The sequence below is a fragment of the Alosa sapidissima genome, chromosome 10 (assembly GCF_018492685.1).
Source record: "Alosa sapidissima isolate fAloSap1 chromosome 10, fAloSap1.pri, whole genome shotgun sequence".
NCBI lineage: Eukaryota > Metazoa > Chordata > Actinopteri > Clupeiformes > Clupeidae > Alosa > Alosa sapidissima.
In genome coordinates, this window is record NC_055966.1 from 12,972,419 (window position 1) to 12,997,236 (window position 24,818).

The 24,818-nt window shown below is 41.2% G+C and overlaps 1 protein-coding gene and 1 long non-coding RNA gene across 5 annotated transcripts in view; both read left to right on the forward strand.

Annotated features, from left to right (window-relative positions):
• The first annotated feature begins 3,957 nt into the window (after positions 1–3,957).
• Positions 3,958–16,373, forward strand: LOC121720831. The gene is made up of 3 exons (XR_006034642.1): positions 3,958–3,970; positions 6,547–6,548; positions 16,158–16,373. It is a non-coding gene; the product is annotated as an uncharacterized LOC121720831 (long non-coding RNA).
• Positions 16,374–22,057: 5,684 nt separating this feature from the next.
• The window catches only part of erfl3 (Ets2 repressor factor like 3), a 39,091-nt gene continuing 36,330 nt past the window's right edge, over positions 22,058–24,818 (forward strand). For all 4 annotated transcript variants that reach the window (XR_006034641.1, XM_042107290.1, XM_042107291.1 and 1 more), the window contains exon 1: positions 22,058–22,731. Coding sequence is in view for 3 of the 4 variants with exons in the window: in XM_042107290.1 (XP_041963224.1) it covers positions 22,710–22,731 (22 nt within the window). In the remaining variant the exon portion in view is untranslated. The remainder of the gene's footprint in view (positions 22,732–24,818) is intronic.

Sequence of the window (24,818 nt, forward strand, 5' to 3'; positions counted from 1 at the left end):
TTCTAGCCTAGTAGCAAGAACTTTTGTCAGGATTTTGCAGTCTACATTAATAAGACTAACAGGTCTAAAGCTCCCTGGATCCATAGGATCTTTATCTTTCTTGAGAATTAAAGATATCAACGCTTCATTAAACGTATCTGGTAGGCTACCCACTGAAAATGATTCTCTATACACTTCTGTTAAGATGGGAGCCAGTTTGTCAATATACTTCTTATAATATTCTGATGGAAAACCATCCAAACCAGGTGATTTCCCAATCCTCATTGATGAAATTGCACTTTTGACTTCATCTACTGATATAGGGCGATCTAATAACATCCTCTGATCCTCTGACATTTCTGGCAGTTGAATCTTAGAGAAAAAAGTATCGTATTCGCTCCTTCCAGGGTTAACCTCAGATTTATATAACTGGTTATAGAAACTCTCAAACACTTTGTTAATATCTCTAGTACTTGTCACCAAGTCCCCTTTGTTATTTTTAATCGCCGGTATAACGTAACTAGCCTCTTTTTGTCGTATCTGTCTGGCTAATAATTTTCCTGATTTTTCCCCACTCTCGTAGTAATTACTTTTAAGTCTAAATAGGGCATACTCTACCTTTCTATTGTAGATTTCATTCAATTTAAATTTCAAGTCACACACTTGCTTCAGTAGGAGATCACTATGTTTCTGAGCCAATAAATTCTCAGAGTCCTTAAGTTGTGATTGTAGCTCTTTTAATTGTCGCGTTTGCTCTCTTTTTTTCTTACTGGAATGTGCTATAATCTTTCCCCTGATATAAGCTTTGGAGGCTTCCCAAACTGTTCCAATTCTATCTGTTGTACCCATATTCACCAAGAAGAAATTATCAAGCTCTTCTTCAATTTGACTATTGAATAATGGGTCTTGAAGCAGAGAAACATTCATTCTCCACCTACTTCCTCTATTGCCATCTGTCCCCATTACTAATCCTAGATGCACTGTCGCATGATCAGTCAATGCTATAGGGCCTATCGAGCAGTCAGAAACACTGTTAACCAGATCATTACTGATCAAGAAGTAATCTATCCTGGAGTGAGATTTATGTTTGTGAGAGTAAAATGTGTATTCTCTATCTTTTGGGTTGACAAGTCTCCAAATATCTGTCAGGCCTATATCCTCCATCAACAACTCAATGGCCATTCTATCTTTTGGAATGTGATTGGAAAAAGTGGTTTTATCTAAGGCTCCATCTAGTACTTGGTTAAAATCCCCAGCTATGACTGTATATCCATCCACCTTTCCTGCTATTTTGTTAATGTTATGGAAGAAACCTGGGTCTTCCACATTCGGAGCATAGACGTTACATAAATTAACTTTTACTCCATTAATCTTAGCTTCTACGTATATAACTCTTCCTTCTTCATCTTTTTGCTCTTTTATAAAGAGAAAATTCAGATTCTTATGCACTAAAATAGCTACTCCATGTTTTTTACTGGAATATGAGCAATGATAAATTTGGCCAACCCAGTCTCTTTTTAATTTAACCGCCTCCGACTCAGTCACATGGGTCTCCTGTATAAAAGCAATGTGAACTTGTTGAGACTTAAGGTAAGATAAACATTTCTTAATCTTAATGGGATTTTGTAGTCCATTCACATTCCAGGACACTATTCTCACACAGTTACTCATGACTTAAGAAATGGAAAAAATGTGTCCTTCACATATCTAGAACATTTCTCACCACATGTCGGCCTAGGCCTATATAAATGATCAACTGAAAATGAGGGTAAAATGAAACGAAAAAGAGAGGGTGCTGCCCAGCTGCCAATCAAAAAAATAAACACACAATAAACTACACTCAAAAACCTTTTAGAACAAGGAACATGAAAAACAATCCCATACCCACCCCATCTAACCCTTCTCTCTTCCTTGAGAGACCCTCCACAAAAACGGTCCATGAGGCACACTGAAGTGGTCATCATCATCAGAAACCCCACCATCAACAAACCCGTCAAAGCATCTAAACAGTCCAAAGCAAACATAAAAATAATTTCCTCAATCTCTACACAGAATCTAGCCCAGGCTACATATCTTGGCAAAGTTATCTTATTTTTAAACAATGTGCTTTAGGCTATAGGCTACATGGACGAAAGAAAATATTCAAACGGAGGCGCAATAGGCCATGCATTGGCTGCATGTTGACGTCAGGCTTTTCCTATAGGCTACTCTGCCTTTGAAAGCGGCAGATTGTTCTTTTACCGAAGGGCAAAAAACAAGCGGATAATAAAGAAAATAACATTTCTAAAAATAATAAAAGGGGCATCATAAGAAATATCCTTACATTATTGCCCCCGTGTCAGCTGTTCGCCCTCGGATCCGAAACTTAGTTGAGTCAATGGTAGACAAGTAGGCCTATAGTTACATGTAAATTAGGCTACTCAACTGCAGGCTCCTGCTCTGTCGTCTTGTTCGGCGATCCTTGCACCTTCGACTCTCTATTAAGAAAGTCCATAGCCTCTCCGTCATCGTCGAACTTCATTCTTTTCCCCTGCCATGTAAAGCGCAGCTCCGCTGGATACGCTAGGGTGAAACGCACGTCAAGATCATGTAGACGATTCCGCACATCTTTAAACTTTCTCCTCTTCTCCGCCGTCTCTCTTGTCATATCTGGGAATAATGACAGCCTGCATCCGTTCCATACGATCTCCTCCTTGTTCCTGTACTTCTTCTTTGCAGCTGTCAACACTCTCTCTCGTTCCAGAAAACTGAGAAAACGAATTATTATTGGTCTGGGAGGGTAGCCGTCGTTGGGCACAGGTGCCGGAGCGCGGTGCACTCTTTGCAACTGCGACCCATCAAGCTCAACCCCTAATGCCTCGGAGATTATAGTCTTCACACATTCTGACGGTTTACCATTCTCTAGCTTTTCTTTCAGACCAATAAGCCGCAGATTTTGTCGCCTGTCTCTATTGGCAGCGTCCTCAACAGCCCGATGTAGTTCCTCACACTTCATAGCGGTTTTATCTGCTTTTTGGCGGAGCTCATGGTTGTCATCCTCTAGCTGAGAGATTCGATTTTCAGCTTCATCCAGCCTGAGCAAAAAACTATCCACATCTGTTCGTAGCCCAGCATTGGCATCCTTAATTTCTGACATCTCCGCTTGCAATGCTGTTAGAAGCTTTCCAACTCTTCCCATCTCTTCCATAGCTTTCTCCAAGGACTGCTGCATAGATGCTAACACATTTTCACTCTCTCCTTTGCTAGCTCCTGCATTGGTAGTCAGCTTGCTAGCTCCGACAGTGCTTTTTTCAGTATTTCTTCTCGACGACGACATAGTGCACAATCCAAACCGTCAGACACTTAAACTGTAGGCTATTAATATCAACTTATAAAACCAAGTATGTCGACTGCACACACTTTACTAGCGAATTTCGGGTAACTTTGATGGGTTCACGGGAGAGCTCCAACTATGCGACCATCTTGCTCGGTGATCCCACGTGACCCCCAACATTTTCCATTCTTAATGATGATTAAATAAGTTCAATTGCTAATAATGATTAATCATGTTAAATAAAGATGCATGACTAAAATCAGAATATGGTGTTGCAAGAGGGTATTTTTCCATTTGACATGTAATTGATCTCCCTCTCAAACACTGTTTTTTTTCAGGAACAGCACACAAGTTCCAAGATGCTATGTGGTGCTAGGGTAAGAGTCATCCAGTCGATGCCAAGGAATCCACTTTCAATCCTCTAATCCAGTGGTTCTCAACCTTTTTTCAGTGATGTGTCCCCTGTGAAATATTTTTTCAGCCAAGTACCCCCTAACCAGCGCATATGGCAAGCCGATTGAGCATTTATTCTGATATCTTGATATCAGGCATAATTGTCATGTACATGTAAGCCATTTTTGTCAACTAGTTAACTAGTGAGCAGTGTTGCCACAGTTACCTTAGTAAAAAAAGTAATCTGATTACTGATTACTGATTACTCCTTTAAAAAGTAACTTAGTTACTTTACTGATTACTTGATTTTAAAAATAACTAAGTTAGATTACAAGTTACTTTATTAGTTACTTTCAGCAGCTGCCGACAACACCCCCACCGCCTCAACATAAAAATGATAACTGGTTTTGCCAATACTCACTATACTGGAAGTGCATTTTAACAGCAATGTATAGCAGACATCCCAACCTAACCTACTTAGATAATGAAATTCAGATGTTTGTTCAATAATGTCTAAGTAGGCTACACCAAATAAGGAAGGCCTATTGATAGAAATTGTTATAGTAAACTATGTAGATCTTTTGTAGATTTGTTTTTCATGTAGCCTTGGCAACTAGCCATCTTGTATAGGCCTGAGTAATATGCAAATTAAATTACACTTGTTAAATTCACCTCAACAAGTATTTTGCAATCATTTAACCCGCCGTGAGCAATGCTAAAGTCGCTAATACAAACAGTGCAGTGTGCAAGATTATCATTATGTTTTAATCTTTTGAGACAATTGGGTACACTTTTGTGTAGTCTGATGTGAATGGGTCTTAAATCTTCCTTTTTGAGGGGCACTGACGCTGCCATCACGCTCCTGTTCCTAGATACACTGACTGAACTGATTAATTAAGTTTGGGAGAAAAGAGATATAAGCACACTTACACTGAAAACTGATTGGTTGATTTAGCAAAACAGACCAGGATGCTCTCTGTCTTGGATGCGCTTCAGGCACAAACGCACCACTCCTCTCTCTCTCCCTCTCCGTTGTGTGCGCGTTAAGCTCATATGCACACGCGATTTGAAGTCCGGTCTGGCTTTCGTGCTCTTGTTCGCTCTAGGTTCCGGGAGATTTTATGTAATTTGCGGGCGTCAGGAAGCCGCTATCAATATGTGGGAGACTCCCAAAACTTCGGGAGACTTGGGATGTCTAGCTAGACAGCACTTTGTCGCCAGCACAGAATGTACAATGTACCTTAATGTTGTCATGTTTAGCTGACACAAACTCAAAGTAATGACTGATGAAATGTGCATCTCTCTCCTCCCTCCATTGTTTACGTTTGTGTCGCTGCATGGTTTTACACGTGAATTGTGCTCATGCTGAAAACGTGAGCATAGCCTACATGACATTAATCCCCAAGACAAGAAGAAAGCAAAGAATATATCTTTTTATTAAGGAAAATGACAAAATTAGTAACACACAGTAACTTAGATAAGTAACTTTAATCTGATTACTGGCGCGTTAGCGCGTTAGATTACTCATTACTGAAAAAAGTGGTCAAAATAGACTAACGCGTTACTAAGTAATGCATTACCGGCATCACTGCTAGTGAGCCATGTTTGTGTGAACTAGTTAACTAATGAGGGCCAAAATATGCACACTAGTTAACTAGTGGGAGCCAAAAGGCTCTCTAGTTAACTAGTGGACACATTTTAGCTTCACTAGTTAACTAGTGAGAGCCAGAAATGTCTACTAGTTAACTAGGCCAAAATGCATACCAGTCAGATAGTTGAAGGCTTTTGGGTCTCACTAGTTAACTAGTGACAGCCAAAAATGTGCACATGTTTACTAGTGAAGGCAAAACACCTCACTAGTTAACTAGTGAACCATAAATGGCTTACTAGCTAGCTAGGTGATGGCAGTAGGCTCACTAGTTAACTAGTTGATGCATCATTTGTCCAAACTAGTTAACTAGTGAGGTCATAAATGTATACTAGTAAACTAGTTCAAGACAAAATTCACACTAGTCAACTAGTGGCGCAGAATTCAAATTAGGAGGCAAAGAATTCTGGAAATTGAGGCTTTCTATTGGCTCCCTATGTCCAAATAGAACATGATAACCAATCACAGTGCAGAATTTCACGAAATCCCACCCACAACATTTGCATGTGGCACACAAGTTAACATGCTGGCCAAAGGTACTCTAGCTAGTAAACTAGTGGCTTCAGTGTGACACTTACATGTAAACTAGTGAAGGCAGAACTGCTCACTAGTTAACTAGTGAAGACACAAATGCCCACTAGTTAACTAGTGAGGTCTAAAAAGTGTCACTAGTAGTTAACTAGTGAGCATATCTGCATTATTAATGCCTTTCACTAGCTTATAGAGGGCATTTTGAGCCTTACATGTTAGCTAGTGAAGACAAAACACTGTCCATAATGAACTAGGAGAAAAATGCCCCTCACACTAGTAAACTAGTGGAATTTGAATAAATACACAAACGGCTGGCATTTTGTGCAACTAGTTAACTAGCATGCAAATGAAGAAGGCGGAACAAGGATTTTGATTGGTTCATTTAGGACTCAGAAACCTAGAAAACATGGCTGACTTCGTCCAGGCTGTTCTAAGAGCAAACTTTTATAAACTAAGATCGTTTGAGCATAAAAATATGTTTTGATAACATGTCTAGTGACAAAGTTGTGGTGTATTGCTGTAATCTTCATTCAGTTAATGTCTACAATCTTTAGTTTTTCAGTTATTAGTCTGAAAATCGGGATAAAACTGGAGGCATTTGTATATGGTTGCCTAGCAACAAAACGTTTCAGTAACATGAACATTGATGATAGCTTTACTGATGTAGCAAGACTAGCTCAAGTGGTTAAGCAGCAGGAGACCATGTGGGAGACTAGGGTACAATTCCTTAGAAGTGCATGAAGTTTTTTTCTTGATCTTTGAGCTTTTAATTACTTTTGAAACCATGTGCAGTTAATGTGTACAATCTTTTGTTTTTCAGCTATTAATCAGAAAAGCGCGACTGAATGGACACATATATGTCTGTGGTTGCCTAGCAACAATAAACAAAGAATAATATTAAAATCGATCCCTTGAATCTTTGGTGTGGATCACTAAGAGCTCACTTGTTAAAGCATGGGGTTTCCCTGTTATTATTAAAAAACATTTTGGCAGAATATGAGATACTGCATACTGCAGGCTCTGCTTTACTATCTATACTGAAGTACCGTTGCAGAGCAGTGTGTCACTTTAGCCACTAGGGGCACCCATCAGGACCTGATCGCGAGGCTATGAACAGTAAATTTACTTTTAGACTGGGTGGGATTCTTACATAATACCCAATAGGAGTCTTCTACTCACCCTCTCATTAGAATTTGCATAATAGCCGTTTCAGGCACTAGTTAACTAGTGAGCTGCTTCACTGCCACACATGCAAACTAGTGAGACTTCAATTGTTCCACTAGTTAACTAGTGGACAAAAACAGTCAGCTTGTTTCTCTTTTAGGTGTAACTAGTTAACTAGTGAACAAAATATACATGCCACTAGTTAACTAGTAAGGCCTACAACACCCTCACTAGTAAACTAGAGGGTATTTTGTCCTTTACATGTTAACAAGTGACCATTTTGGCATCTCACAAGTTAACTAGTGGGGCTGAAATGGCCTTCACTAGTTAACAAGTGGGCGTTTTGGAGCACACTAGTAAACTAGTGACACTTTTTGCACCTCACTAGTTAACTAGTCGAATGGAAATTGCCATCACTAGTTCATTAGTGGGTGTTTTGGTGCACACTAGTAAACTAGTGACACTTTTTAGACCTCACTAGTTAACTAGTGGGCATTTGTGTCTTCACTAGTTAACTAGTGAGCAGTTCTGCCTTCACTAGTTTACATGTAAGTGTCACATTGAAGCCACTAGTTTACTAGTTAAAGTTCCTTTGGCCAGCATGTTAACTTGTGTGCCACATGCAAATGTTATGGGTGGGATTTTGTGAAATTCTGCGCTGTGATTGGTTGTCATGTTCTATTTGGACATAGGGAGCCAATAGAAAGTCTCAATTTTCAGAGTTCTCCGCCTCCTAATTTTAATTCTGCACCACTAGCTGACTAGTGTGAATTTAGGCTTCAACTAGTTTACTAGTATACATTTATGACCTCACTAGTTAACTAGTTTGGACAAAGGATGGATCAACTAGTTAACTAGTGAGCCTGCTGCCATCACCTAGCTAGCTAGTAAGCCATTTATGGTTCACTAGTTAACTCGTGACATTGACCTACTCCAACTAGTTAACTAGTGAGGAGTTTTGCCTTCACTAGTAAACATGTGCACATTTTTGGCTGTCACTAGTTAACTAGTGAGACCCAAAAGCCTTCAACTAGCTGACTGGTATGCATTTTGGCCTTAACTAGTTAACTAGTGAAGCTAATATGTGTTTACTAGTTAACTAGTGGGCATTTATGCTGTCACTAGTTAACTAGTGTGCACAAACATGGCTCACTAGTTAACTAGTTGACAAAAATGGCCTGATATCAAGATATCAGAATAAATGCTCAAGCGGCTGGCCAAATTACATAGAAGTTAACAAGTGGGAATTTGACATTCAGTAGTCAGCTAGTAAACATTTTTGTACCTTACTAGTTGACTAGTAAAATATAGAAGTCTTTAAACTAGTTAACTAGTGCACATTTCAGTGTCCACTAGTTAACTAGTGAACATGCTGAGCATTACTAGTTAACTAGTAAGATATGAAACATATGAACTAGTTAACTAGAGAGAATTTGGGCCTTACTAGTTAACTAGTGAGCATTTTGGCTGTCACTAGTTAACTAGTTCACACAGAAATGGCTCACTAGTTAACTAGTGGCCAGAAATGGCTTGCATGTACATGACAATTATGCCTGATATCAAGATATCTGAATAAATGCTCAATCGGCTTGCCATAGCGCAAAGCATTTTTAGTTGAGAAAAAAAGACTTTAAACAGAGCAATAAGACATATTCCTCAAGATACAGCCGGAATTTTGCCCGCTCTGGTTTGGCCTTCTTTGCCACTTGTCCCTCCGTGTTTTCACAAGAATTACCGCTACGCTTCAACCACGATTCCATCGTTTGAGTTTTGACAGTGATTAACAGGTGATGGCGGGTGGCATGTGACAGGTTGGGTCGAACCATCCTGGTATGGGGGGTTTTTAGGATAATGAAATTGAATAGCCTACTGAAATATAACATTCATTTTATGAACTTATATTTTCCTCAAATATTTATTAAATAATTGTTTTTAAAGTATTTCTGCATGGATTCTATTCTATTCTCACATACCCCCTGGAGTGCCCCCATTTGAGAACCACTGCTCTAATCATTGGTGACCTGTTAGAACTCCCCCAACAGTGCCAGCACCAACATCAGCTTCGATGAGAATGTCTTGTAAGCCACCATCCCCAAAACGCTTGCCATTGCAGGACAGGAAAGCCATTCTTTCACACAAACATACAGGTATTTGAGGGTGTTTTGGGACAGTAACCAGGTACGCCATGCTGTTTGAGGTGCAAACAAACGCTGCATCGCCATTGAGATCACATAATAAGGAGCTGGCTCAAGGGTTATAAAAGTATTTTGTCGTGTTTAGTTGTATAATGAAACTGTTTTTATAGCCATCCATGTGTGTTCACTTCTGGCTCCTTGGCTATCAATTTGGTAACTAAACGTATCGGAGGTGTCATATTGACTTACTCTCTAGATTTTTTGACATTAATCACTATGATGTATTGCAATTGTCTATCCAAAGTAAAGTGCCTGTTTCAAAGTTAACTGATGGTCAAATCAACCAAAAATCTGATATTGTTTGCATCTCCAAGTGGTCTGTGATGTTTGTGCACGTTTGTTCACATTTGTGTAAAACAATACAGTTGTGAAACTCACCCAATCTTTTCTTGTATGCGTCATTACTCCTTATTACACCTTATCCCTTGAGCTTTGCCATAGTTGGCTTGATCAAAGACTATTGCTAGATTTTAAAATCCACAAATATTTCAAAATGTTCAGAGCCTGTCCTCTTTTTTCTAATGCTAGTAGTCTCAATAGGAGTAATTGTTTTTTGAATTATGATGCCATTTGTGTTGTCGTACCTTTTCCAGACAATGTTTCCTCTCCAAAATCATTGTTATTCCAAACTAGAGTGATTTGGATATTTTGGGGATGTATGTTTCACCCTGTTCTAATTGCAGCTGTGCCAGTAAGTAAGTAAGTAAGTAAAGTTTATTTTTAGAGCACATTTAAACACAGCTCGCACTGACTAAAGTGCTGTACATAGCGCTTTAGCCAAAGAATAATAAAATAAAATATATACACTTAGATAATATGACATCAAGAGACTATGTCATGTTTGAGGACCAGTGAGTTTGAGGAACAGTGCCACAGATCATAAAGTACACCTATCAGCTGTGCTTGATGCATCCAGGTGTCTCACTGCCATAGCTAGTACACAATGTTTAGGCATAAGCCATCTCCCCTTTGTGGACAGACTCAAAATGTCCTGACAAGTTGAGACAATTCTCTCAGTCTCCTTTACAGACATTCACTTGGTCATTGTCAATGCAAGTATCTGTTATCATGCCTGTAGTACAGACAATAAAGTTGAATAGCTTATTTGGTATTAGGCTTGAGGCAGAAGAAAAGGGTTAGCTGTTCTGCTGTTGGTGGCCATGTGAGTTTAGGGGTTGACTGAAAGTTGTTCACTATGACCTCTCGGCGGACCATAGCTGCATGAAACAAGAGTCTCCTCTCATTTGTGTCATCAGTTTGAATTATATGTGTTCAAATATCTTTTCCTTTGATTAAAATTCTCCAGGCTGCCGGACTATTAGTATTTTGCTGTTTATTTTGTCTTGTACACTGTTGTTTTGTGTTCCTCATTGTCATTGTAAAATGATTTCATCCTTTGTAATACAAATAAAGATATACATTCAATAAAGACATAAATTCAAGCACTCCATGTTTTAAGACATCTTAGTTCGGTATTCAGAGAATTTTACCGTTTTTTAGAAACATTCTACTACACCATGTGCACAAAGGAACCAGGTAAGAGGCAGACAACGAATTTGTAATAAACTAGATGTACCGCAGAGCGGTACAAAATATGACTGCCGCCCAGTCCAGCACATTTTTTCCACAAAAAGAAATCACGCTGAAAGGCCTATATGGTTCTGTCTCACTAAATTGCATTATCCACACTCAATTCTCACTGGTATCTGCTAGACAACAAGTACCAAAACATGATTAGTTCATAGATTTCACATGTAAAATTCAGTTTATACAACCCCACCCCCATCTTGCCTGTTCATAATTCTGAGAAATTCTTGAATTGTGTGCATGTGTGCGTGCACACGTTTATGTTTGTGTGTGTGTGTGTGTGTGTGTGTGTGTGTGTGTGTGTGTGCATGCTTGTGTGTTTGTCTGCGTATGTGTGTTTGTGCATGTGCATGCATGCGTTCATATGTCTACTGTGTCATACGTATGATTACTGTGAATGTATGTGTGTGCATGTGTATCTGTTTATGCACATGTGTGCACATGGAATGGGTTAACATGACCCCTGGAGGCAAACATACAGAAAAAATTGGTCATCCTAGGCCCTACGGGAGAAATCTTGAGGTCTGCCCTACCCTCCTTTCGGGGGGACTACAGTGGGGGGACTACAGATCAAAACGAAAAACGATGGTTCCATGCTATCCATGTGGGGTTACATGCCCACCAAGTTTCGTGTACCCCGGTCTTTCAGTGTCCCAGGAATCCTTGTTGGTGTACAGTCACTAAATGTACACATAAATAATTTTATTGTAAGGCCCCCCATGAACGAAAGTTCACAAAACTTGGCATGCATTCGGAAGGTGTCATAATGATCCTACATTTTTAATTTTGTGCAGTTTTGACCATGTCAGCCAGAGATATTGTGATGAAAACACCTAATTTTTTGCTTTTTAATTTTTACTAGGTGGCGCTATACATGAAATAAGTGGTAATGGGATGAGTTGACATGCCCCCTTAAGACCAACATACAAAAAAAAGGGGGACCTCCAAGGCCCTACGGTTCTCGAGATATTCACAGAAAACTGTCTCCGGCCACTGGCTTCGCTGCGCGGCGGTCATAATAAGTGTATTTTCAAAAATTTCACCGTGAAGTCAGGATCTGTAAGAAAAGTTTGTCAGCCGTTGTATGTAGTTCCGGCATTTCGATGTTTACAGTTTGGGGTCCTGTTTAAGTTGTACGCGGTTGGCTGACATGAATCAATGATGTTAGGAACTCTGATCTGATTGGGTCAATGACTAGAATGATCCGTGGATGTGCCCGAGAAGACTAACGGTTAAAATAAAAGTTTGTGAAGGTATACGATTGAACATGAGCTGCAAACAAATTTTGGTAGACATAGTCAAATTGTTTTATTCCATACATAAAATATGGTTTAGTCTATCGAAGTCAATCAGCCAACAGCGTAGGAAACGTCGTTGGCCCACCGTCTAATTGTCACGTGATATGAGCACAACGAATCAGGGAAGGGAACATGGGCATAAAATGAGCACAACGAATTTGATTAAAATGGCTGTCGGTGTGAAAATGCCCTTAGTCTGGTTTGGTCTGTTAGTTTGGTCTGGTCTTAGTCTGGTCTATAAAACACACACACACACATATATATAAAACACACACAAATACACACACACACACACACACAAATACACACATATACTGTAAAACACACACACACACATATAAAACACACACACTCAAATACAAACACACACAAATACACAAACCTGCCTGGACTTTAACCCACAACCCCATGTACCGAACATGAGAATATGAGTGGCCAGAGCTGGAGGACACACACACACTCAGAGCTGGAGGACACAGACACACACAAACACACACACAGACACTCAGGGCTGGAGGACAAGAACACACACACACTCAGGGCTGGAGGACACACACACACAGACACTCGGGGCTGGAGGGGCTAAATGTGGTGTCTGGTGTGATAGTGGTACATGGGTTAATGGGAGAGAGAGGGAGAGTGTGAGAGGGAGAGAGAGAGAAAGAGGGTAAAGGAAGCTTGTGCCAATAAGAGGGGAATGTTCCGAGGACACACACACATGCGTGCACACACACACACGTCTGGTAGTGGCCAGGGCTAGAGGACACACACACACACACACACACACACACACACACATAGCGCCAAATATAGCATCTCACATAAAGTCAAAAATACCTCTCTCTCTCTCTCACTCACACATACACATACTTGCTCTCTCCACTCCACTCTCTCTCTCTCACTCGTTGTAAATACCATATTAAAAATCCAAGGGGAGATGACACGAATCAATCAGAAGGAGATATACAATATAAAAGTACTTTATTATAAATATTTGTTAAAACGAATAGCAATTGGAATAGAAAAATTGGAAAAGAAATACACAAATTTTCGCCAGGTGAGACGACCCGACCCCCCCCCCCCCCAACTCAATCTCAAGCAGGATCTTCTGACAAAAATGTGCATTTCTTTGCTAGGAGAGAGGGAGATAGAGCGATCACGTAGGTGATGATTATTTCTGGTGCAGAGTAATGGATACCTACAAGAATTGTTTCGAATAAGACAAAAAAAAGATGTAGGCAACGAATGAAATGTTAGGTATCCGCGCGCAGAGGGTTAGAACAGCGGGTTAAGTGAAATAGACCAACCTATTCTGTTCTTGCTGTTTGTCTCACGATACAGCCAGTACTGAAACTATAGAAAGCCCCAGACAAATAGGCGTGTACGGAACTGACTGTACGGAAGTGCATTGCTGCCACACTAAAATAAATAAAAAGATAAAGTGAAAAGTTACATATCTTTTTCACGGTTTAACAAGATATTTACATGAAATTATCACGTTTTTTCTTCTAAAATCATGTGAAACGAGCAGAACGAATCAGGGAAGGGAACATGGGCTTGTACGTCATTTGTTTTCAGATGGTTCCTCAACACACTACAGACACACAGTCCACATTCGTCCGATACGGCTGCGGAGCAAAATGAGTTTGGGGTCTCCAATGGATCAAAATTGCTCCACTTACGCTGATCCGATGGTCTAACGTGGAAGCGAGGGCGAATCATAACAGAAGTGCGTCGGATACATTTGTATCCGACATAGTGTAGATGTAGCCTCAGACACAAGTGAAAATGCCATTCCTTAACTCTTCAAGTTGGGAAACAGGCGAGGGATTTTACTGAACTTCACATACAGACATGGAAATCACCAGGATCATATAAGGATCAGATGAGGATCAGGATCAGGACCAGATCAGGATCAGATGAGGATCAGGACCAGGGTCAGATGAGGATCAGGATCAGATGAGAATCCGGATAAGGATCAGATGAGGATCGGGATCAGGATCAGATGAGAATCCGGATAAGGATCAGATGAGGATCGGGATCAGGATCAGATGAGGATCGGGATCAGGATTAGATGAGAATCCAGATAAGGATCAGATGAGGATCAGGATCAGATGAGGATCAGGATGAGGATCGGGATCAGATGAGGATCGGGATCAGGATCAGATGAGGATCAGGATCGGGATCAGATGAGGACTGGGATCAGAATCAGATCAGGATCAAGATCAGATGAGGATCAGTGGGGTGTACTACAAATCTCGTAGCTTTTAGCTTTTTTTTTTAATTACGAAACTAGACTCTGTAACACACCTTATATGTGATTTTGGGAACTCTGTGATTAATGGAAAGAAAATAATCTGGACATTTTATCTGGACATTTTATCATAACTCGGTTGCCGCTTTGGGTCGAATCAGTGACGCATGCACGTCAGGTCAAAACCAGGCCCTTTTCATGGGTCTATCACTAGGTGGCAGTCTCGCCAGGTCTCGCTGATCACTTCCCGGAAAGTTTACACAAGTAAGTAACAGGCAACACTTCATATTTCATGAAAGACGTTATATCTCCATTTCTAGAAAAAAAAACAGCGATTTTGATGAAAACTAGCCACTGTTTAGCTTGGGATTTCTCAGGAACAGAGGCGTGTAGAAATACACGGTTTGCACCCACCGAGAGCTTAAAGTCTCACCTTTTAAACAAGCCATTGTATGTGTTCATAGCTATAACACAGAATATGCTGTGGCTGTACAAAAATCATCAACAATGGTCTAGATTGCTGGCACTCTAGGACAAAGCTCCCGAAAACAGCTTGGCATTCATGAGTTAAAAACTCATGAGTTAAAAACGAATTCATGAGTTAAAAACGAAGTTATCTCATGTGTAGGATTCTGTCATATATCTTACAGGTGGAGCTCCGCCTCTACTAACATTTTGGATCTCGAATGCGCTTTAATAGTGCTGTGCGTGCAAATATCCCACTATGGACGTGCATACCATACAACAACTGATGACAATTGATTTATTTGATGTTATAGGTTATACACAAAAAAAGTACTGCAGTGTAGATTAAGCTATCGCTCATGAATGCGGAAGTAATTGTTTTTAAATAGAGGCGGTCTTGTGCGTCTCCACGTTTCACGATTGGCCAACGTCATCCCAACACCGAGAACGCGCACAGATCTCAGCTGAAAGTCTACTTTGACAAATATATCACATAACTGCTATCGTAGTATTACTTAACGTATACCCCTGAGTCAAGGCTTTGTGAAGCCTCAATATGTCTACGTAGCCTAGATATGTCTAACGTGCTTCGTAGTATACCCCACAGATGTGGATCAGGATCAGGATCAGATGAGGATCGGGATCAGGATCAGCGAATGTGGATCCAGCTGCTAGATTATACAAAGAGGAAACAACCCATCTCTGACAGTTCTATCATGTCTATATGCATGTGTGTGTGTGTGTGTGTGTGTGTGTGTGTGTGATTACACACAAGGCACATGAAAACATGCAGCCTGTGGTTCACAGAGCTCTATTGAGTTGCTTGTACAAAGCTCTACTGATATCGTGAATAGCAACTTGTCACAGGAACGTTTTATTACGATCCTATTACAGTCATTCATTGTTATCAACAGTAATTTTTCATGATTATTGTGAAGATATACACGTATTTACAGGCAACTTTCTTGTGTTTCTGTTGCATGCATGAGAATGGCAAAATGTGTTAGAGTTTCATAATAAAAGTCGCTGTTTATTTAGACTCAAGCAGCACAATTAGAGAGAGTGAAAGTGAAATCATTTAGGCAACACATACACACACATACAAACTTGATTAGAATAATTTAGGATCACTTATCTCTCCAGGCTAATTATCCTGTATGATTTAGGCCTTGTTTACACGTACATGGTTATTTTGAAAAAACGCCAAAAGTGCAACCTATGTTTAGCCTACATTTTATATTTGGCTATGGTGATCATGGATGCATTCAGAGTAGCAGTCGCATTTATGTTGGTGCAAACTCTTTTCGTCTGTTTGCAATTGCAAATACAGTTTAAAAGATAAAGAGGAAGTGATTTGTTGCTATTTTTGGGATTCTGATTGGCTAACGCGGCCTTGAGCTTCTCGTTACACTGCTACCTAAAGGTTTGGCATGCTCTTGACGGCATATATACACGGGTTAGTGTAAACAAAAACTTTTCTGAAAACTGACAGGTGTGCACGATGTTATTTTTGAAAACGGAGAGGGTGAAATGTCCGTTTATGGAAATAGCCAGCCACATGTAAACATAGCCTTAGATTACATTTGGCCCATGCTACACATTTCCACCAAGATTTATGAAAAGCAATAGTTTTTGTATAATCTTAATCTTAACTAGCAAAACCAACCAAGTGAGCAACAAACAGCTTTCTCTCTCTCACACACACACACACCACCAGCTTGCCCCTTTCTTCAGCTCATTCACCCCCCGCCCCTCTCTCTCCCCCTCCTCTTTCCAACTGCACTTCCTGTGTGAAAAACCTTTTGCCTGAGGGAGAAGTGTGTGTGTGATGGATGTATGATTAGTGATGATTCTGTTTCAGTCTCTGATCTCAGTATGAGTGGGGTTTGGTAATCATATGCCTAATCTTAAATCACTCACTTTTCACAAGCAGCAGTTGTGTTTGTGTGTGTGTGTGTATGTGTGTAAGTGTGTGTGTGTGTGTGTGTGTGTTCACCCCTGTCCAGCCCTGAACCCATAACTTTCAGCACCATCGGATTGGGAGGTGAGTGTGATCTATGGTCTTTTGGGCCCCCACTGTCGGCTTCAAGGCAGCGCTGCCTGTTTTACGACGGTTTACGACACTACACGATCAGTTCTACGCTTGCGCGATTATTTATATTCGTTGACACGCTGTTTGAATGTGTGTACAGTACATAAACTATGCAAAAGATGGCATCCATGGAGGGATCTTGTTCAAGTTATAAAGAAAAGAGACCTTAATATTGTGACATATGTGACATATAACAACTCCTTTAGTTTTTTGGATTGGCCACCACCACTTAAAAACCTTGTAATTTCGGTAGGCTAATCCATAGCCTAGTGACGGCCACATTTAAAAATATCCCCAGACTACAATCGAGCACCTCACAAAAATAACAATGTTGCCTATACATAGACGTTGCTACGCAGTTTTGGATCAGTGACAAAAAGTTCTTAATACTTCTTAATTTAAATATCTTTATAAAACAGACTCACTGTGAACTGCATAATGAATTGCATAAAATGTAGCCTACAAAAATATGCTGCCAGTTGTTCCGCTTGGTCATCAAGTGTTTCAACGTATGCATGGTATAAATCGGGCAGCGTATGCGTGGTATAAATCGGGCAGCGTATGCGTAATCGGGCAGCGTATGCGTGGTATAAATCGGGCAGCGTATGTGTGGTACAAATCGGGCAGCGTATGCATAATCGGGCAGCGTATGCATGGTATAAATCGAGCAGCGTATGCGTGGTATAAATCGGGCAGGGAAATTGTTACGTTTTCTACTACGTAATTATGCGCAGAATGGATCGGGCAGGTGGTACGGATTGGGTGCTGACAGGAGGTTTCCTTAATGTACTAGCTGGCGTCCATTACACTTGCATGTCTCTTAAGACATCGCGAGGGACGCTACCGCTGCAACCGCATCCACTACACACCTCCACTACACACTAAGTCTTCACCTGGTGTGCTCAGACCTTTACATAGTGTGTGTGAGCCTTCACCCAGTGTAGTCAGATGGTTGGATAGTGTGTGTGAGCCTTTACCCAGAGTAGTCAGACCTTTAGATTGTGTGTGAGCCCTCACCCAGCGTAGTCAGACCTTTACATTGTGTGTGAGCCCTCACCCAGCATGGTCAGATGTTTGGATTGTGGGTGACTTCATTCTGTTCACACTGGCACCTCGGACACACCCTCTCTGAGGTCGGACACACCTGGTGACCCTCCCTGGGGTCGGACACACCTGGGGCCTCATGTACAAAGACTTGTGTGGATTTCATACTAAAACATTGCGTACGTGCAAACCTGAAAAGTAGCGTACGCACAAAAAAATCCTGATGTATGAAACTGTGCGTACGCAGCATTCCACGCAGCCTTTCTTTGTACATCCCAATTAACGTGAAATTAAGCGTACACGCACAAGCATTACACTCCACCCTCTCTCCTTTCTCAATCACACTCATTTTAATATGCTAACTAGAGACACTCGAGAGCGCAGACCTCCGTGAAGACAAAATGGCCTATCCCGCAATAATAACAATGAAAACTCATTTGTGGATCCATTCATACTCGAACCTGCTCCAAAGTTTAATAATTGAAATCATCAAATTAATAAAAAAAAGTTTTATCTTCAGCGAATGCAAGGTAAAAGTGTTTATCCGACGAAATGGCAAGAATCTTACGTCTTTATCATCCGTAATTAATAACAAAAAAAAACAGTAGTGGCAGAGCTTAGCAGTGGCTAGCTATAGGGTCAGAGACCGTGGCAGAATTATTGGTCAGTCTGCAAGTAGGTGACAGGGGTCGCATAACTGGGTTTGATGCATTTGAACCATTAAAACGCAACTGCATTAATTAAAAAATCATTAAATCAATCGTGTCCAAGTAGGCTACCACGCATCGCGCACTCGAGGTGGAATAAACAAAGTTGATCCAGGCCACATCGCCACAACATTACGATTTCTAGATCATATCCCTATATTTGCACACAAGTGTGACAACAATAATGCGAATGCTTAGGCCTACTCAAGGAAAGTCAAAGTATCCTATGCAGTCAATCACACTAAGGAAAATATACCTTATCCGCGCTTATTATTCAGCGTATCTATTCTATCTATATGTGTAGGTTTCACATTCCCTTTTAATTCGTATCCTCTAATAAGTCTACAGTTGTCATTATAGATAGGTTGTTGCATAACTTAGTAGAATTTGAGCATGTTGCATGTCCATTTATATAGAAACATAGGCCTACTTTCGAAGTGTTATAATTTTTAATAACCCACGTTTCACAATATACTGTGCAAATAAAGGCCTAGACTCGCGATCAACTATGTTGTTGCGCTGCATTGCCTCTAAGTGTCGCCAACTGACGATACACATTGGAAATGTGCGTAGGCCTACGCCAGACATGAAGTTTGCGTGGAGGACCGCACATTCTCACGTTCAAGTCAGTCTTCGTACATCCGGACGTGAGCGTGAGAAGTGGCGTACGCAGCATTTTTGTGCATACGCAAGCTTTGTACATGAGGCCCCTGGTGACCCTCTCTGGGGTCTGGACACACCTGGTGACCCTCTCTTCCAGAATTGAACTCCACTGGTTGTCAAGCAGTGACAATATTCACATACACACACACACACACACACACACTTTTATTTGACAACCCCACCCCCCCCACACACACATTACTAATCATCCATAATGCCTGCTCCATTTGTAGAACTAGTGCAGTTCCCGTTCAAACATGCCATTCCTGTAGAAAACCCGTAGCCCAATTACATGCCCGCAGGTAGGCCTGCTTTAAACATAGGATGATCATTCCAGCTTTGCATTTAATAATGAATACTGAATATTATGTTATAATATAATAATGTGCAGTAAGTAGAATTTAGGCATGGCTGCATGTGACATTTTTACAGATCAAAATGACATTAGCCTAACAGCTGTTTTGAGTTAAAGCTATAAGTTTATTGCTAAGCTTATTGAATAACTTCCTGATAAAGAAGATAAATGGAATGTTGCTGTGCTGTTGCTGTGTTGCTGTAAATGGAATGTCATCGTAAGAAATTTGCAACTATGTGATGTGACTCAATCTCTGGTAGCCTATAAGTGTCATCTCTGCTTTGATGTAAAGCTATATGTTTAGCCTATTGAATAACTCAATGATATAGAACACAAACCATTTTGTAGAAAGATGCATCACCGTATGAGATTTGCAACAATGTGACTCAAAAACAGTCTTTGGTAGTTAAGTGACCTGTTGCTCTGTCTACCACTCGTTGTGTGTGGCATTCTGAAACGTCCTTAAATTCGGGACCATTAGCCTATCGTTTTAATCTGAGTACCCAGAAGCTTGCATCTTGCAGTCGGAATTGTTGGTTGTTTATTCAAAGTCTCAAGTCCAAAGTAGTGTGGGCTATTCAAAGTGTCCATTTATTGTAGGCTACACCATTTTTACATGGAAAGCAAAACAGGCTATAATGTCATACGTCTACGTCCAGACCAGGCTGTAACTCCATATATTTTAAGTAAATACACAAATCTGTGTTTATACAATAATTTTTGGAGGTGAGACATGGAAAAGCAGTTTTAGAAAGATATATATTTGGGCCCACCAGGTGGGGGGTCGAGTTTCCCCATGTTATCCTATGGAGACTGGCGGGCTGTGGGTCATTAAGGGCACTTATTTGGATGTGCAGTGGCCTAACACACGTCAAAATTGATGGGGCAGCCATAGGCCTATACTTATACTTATACTTACTTAAAACCTAGTGAAACAACATTTTCCACAATAGAAAATGGGTAGGCTAACACTTTACTTGATGGGTGAGTTCATAACACATTCACAGCAGCTGTCATAAACTGCACATTAAGCATTCATGACTGTTTCATGAGACATGATTCAGTGACGTGATCAGGTAAGAGGTTTGGAACAAAAACGGCAATGCTGCTTTGCGATTGTTGGACTTTTATTTTGACAAATTGTTGTCATTCTGTCTTCCACATTCATGAAAGGTTTGGTATGAATGTTGAGTCATGTCTCATGAAACAGTCATGAATGCTTTATGTACAGTTTATGACAGCTGCGTTATGAACTCACCCGTCAAGTAAAGTGTTACCGAAAAATGGGAAAACTTACTGTTCTAGCTATAAAAATGGCAGAATCATCCACAGTGCATGATATTTCAATAACTGTTTCATACACGATTCACAATGACGGCAATGAGTTGTTAACAGATTCTCACAAAGATGTATAGCCTAGCAACAATCTATCTAAAATAACACTTTTTGGGAGTACCATTCATGATAGTAAAATATTGAAGTTGTGGGAAGTTTATATGGCTTAAACTAGCCTGTTTCATTCGTCCCCCATGCTGTTTCAATCGTCCCGACCTGAAGGGACAAATGAAACATTACCCACGTCCCACTTTTGCTGTAATATTTCCTGAAGGTTTTGTTCAAAGCTGAAAATGCAACGGTATTTGACAGATGCCAGGTGTAAGTTGTGACAAAATAGCTTTCAGTGTGATATGATCACTTTGTAAATTACATTTTAAAAAGTGTTTCAACTGTCCTGGCTCCCCTAGATAATTGAAAAGTTGTTGATAGACAGATAATACATGTTGATAGGCAGATAGTTTAATAGATCATGATAGAAAATGTAATGGATGTTGATTGGCAGATTGTTTAATGTGAACAGTGCATTTGTATCTGTAATAATATATAATGGAATATACTATAAAATCTACTGAGTGGTGCTTGCTTTGCTGTTCTCTGTTGTTGAAAGAAGTTTGAGGACTGAAGATAAAATCACAGTGTTCATGTTCCAACTCCATCAAAGCTGTGGTGAAGTGACTGGCTCTGTTGTCTAATATCCTCTGAACCCCTAGGAGAGCCGTTTCCTGCCTGCTTTAATCAAAGGCCCTCACACACACACTGTTATATTAGCCTCTGCCTCTGGCCCATGAGGCGGTGAGGCTATTACAACATGTCTCTGGACTGATGAGGGTTATTATCATGAAAATGAAATCAAAAGCGGCGCAATTAGCCAGAAAACCACTTGTTGCTGACGTAAACGGACGTGGTGATGTAGATCTTTCTCGCTTCACTAATCGTCCTCGATGGTCCGTAGGACGCGGATGTGATGTCACCACGGACATCGGCTATGGCGGTCTCCATGACGACGACGCCGCATGCTGCAATGACGCCAACCCCGCGCATGGTGAGTGGGCGTGACTCGTGCGCGTTTCCCCTCCCTCGCGTGTGGGCGGCCCCGTGCAGGCGCGAGCGCAACACGACACCCGAGAGGAACAGGGGGAGGAGAAAGAGTCGACAGAGTGAGGGAAAAGAGACGAGAGTGGAGGAAGAAAGTCGGTGAAAACATCGGGAATGGGAATTTCACTCAGCCTCTCGCCGAGATTTCACACCACATGTCAAACTGTTACGAACGCATCGAAATGAAGGAATGAAGAGCGGAAGCGATAGAACTCCTCTCGGACTGCCTCTTATATAAAGTCAAAACAAGTCGTTGCTTTCACACGAGTATGCCGGGACTGCTGAACCCCCCGCGCTGACTCCAACGGGACGGAATTCCGCTGCTGGGGAACGCGCTTCTCCAAACGGAGCCAGGAACCCGAGCACGGGGCTGGGCGGTCCGGAGGATTTTGAAAGAGTCTGACAGTCGGGATCAAATAAATCAGTTCACTTATTAACACGGAGGCATTACTAACCAGGTGAACCCTGACGGAAAGTTGGGCTTGAAAACTAGAGGCTGTGAGGCAGACGGACAGGTAGGCCGCCTGCACTTTTGGCCCGGAGGAATCCAGGAGTCCGATTGAGGGCAGATCTCTGCCGATCTCCGTCATGAAGACTCCGGGAGACTCGGGTAAGTGAAGTCCGCTAATAGTTTTCAACTGACCACAGACTGTTACTGAACCCTGATAGTAAACTTCTTAGGATCTGTGTGATCGTTTTACGGCACCCGAGTAACGCAACAGCGGGTGAGTGCTGCTCGCCTAACCTTTAGCCAACACTTTGCTGGTGGATCTCAAGTGCAACTTTGCTAGGATAGCTGCTAGCAAGCCTCCGAGGAGAATGTTACTCATCAGTTTGGAAGCTAATGAGTTTGCCTGTATAACATCGACTTATCGACTGTGTTCGCGGGACGTTTAGGCTATGTTTTGTTTTGATAGCTGGTATTATTACAAAGACTAATTTTAGTTGTCCAACTGACGATAACATACCCGTAGGAATAAGCCAGTTCAGTGATCATTTCCCAAGGAAGCCTAAGGAAGAGACAACGGAGAGGAGCGCGGGTCAAAACAAATAGACATGTTTGTTGTGATTACGGTTTAGAGACTTCTAGGGTACATAAGATAGCGGGGTGGTGGGATTGTAGCAGCTCTAACGTTAACGTTAGCGTATTGGATCATCTACTAGCTTATACAGCTACAAAAGTGCCAATCCTGTTTCCAGTAAAATCGTTGAAACTTTGTAACTGAGGAAGCTAAGTTCCGTCTAGGATCCAAGAGCCGGAACGATGTTATCCATCTGGACTGTCGACCCAACCGTCTAACCTCAGTCTCGTATTTACGTAACTTTTAACTTTAGAGGATATGAGTACGCCGACGTATGAGGCCAAAATCATAAATAAGTTACCACGCACACATACACACACGCACACATACACACACACAGTAGTTAGTGCGACCTGTTGAATGATGATAACTGTATTTTATGGTCAACACTCAGCAGGCTACATGTGGCAAGAAATCGAGTAACTTGTGGGCAGCAACTTTTTCTCGACTTTGTCCAGTTTGTCGGATGTTCTTGCAGCGGTGTGCGTCTCGTGAGTGCGTGGCTGCCGAGGGCGACCACATTCAAAATGGAAGCTCTTGGCTCGTGGCAACGGGAAAGGCGAGACTTCTAGATCTGTGCTGTGGGCATGCGGTGGCCGATCTGACTTTATAGTTTATCACACTGCCATGGAGGAGGGGTTTGAAGTGTTACACGTTCCCTGTCACCTGGAATGCTTTCAAACTGCTTTGTTAGGTTACAAGAAGTGACTGTCCCGCGTGTTTATTAAGCGATGTTCTCAGATAGGCTACCCCAAAACGACCTGGTCTCACCGAATACTATCTGGAACGGATACTGCCAATTCCATCCCCTTCCCTGAAAACCATAACAATGCAACAGGTTGATGTATCCCCCCTTATTTATCCCCCCCCAACCCGAGCTGTTTTGTGAGCAAACTGAAGCTTAATCCCGGTTTAAAAATAACCGTCATACAAGTGCCGCTGTGTTTTCTCCGCTTTAAATTCTTTACGTTGTAATCTGGCCGTTCTGCAGATAATCCGCGCGACATTGGAGCTCTCTGTAGGAGAGGCTGGCGGTAGCATCCGCCGCGACACCACTGTCCTCCCAGTCCGGGTACCAACTGCCCCGCGTGCAGCCATCAGACGGTGTGCAGCAGTGTGGCGCGCGCAGCGGTCACACAACAAACTGGCAGGAATTTGAGAAGGGCCCGGCTGTAGTATGGAAACATTGCTGCCACATAAAAAAAGGCTGAAAAGTTTCTTGTTATAACAATATCTTTTTCACATTTAAAAAGATATGTATCACGTTATTACATGAAATTATTGCGTTATATTAAGATAATTATATTTTCACGTTATAATGTGAAAACATCATGTTATTTCAAGATATAATATTTTCATGTTTTAACAAGATATTTATCATGTCATTACATGAAATTATCATGTTATTTCAAGATAACGAAGACATATAGCAACAGATCTACCACAGCGGCTCCACCCGCGCATGCGCTGATGTTCTTCTTGCTAACAGCTGAAACTAGCATATGCGTAGATGTTCTTCTTGCTGAGCTAATATCTGAAACTAATTTAGTTAGTTTAGTAGCTGGTGTGTCGTGTTGTATTGTATACAGTCTGGGTCAGTTAGTCAGTTTCAGTC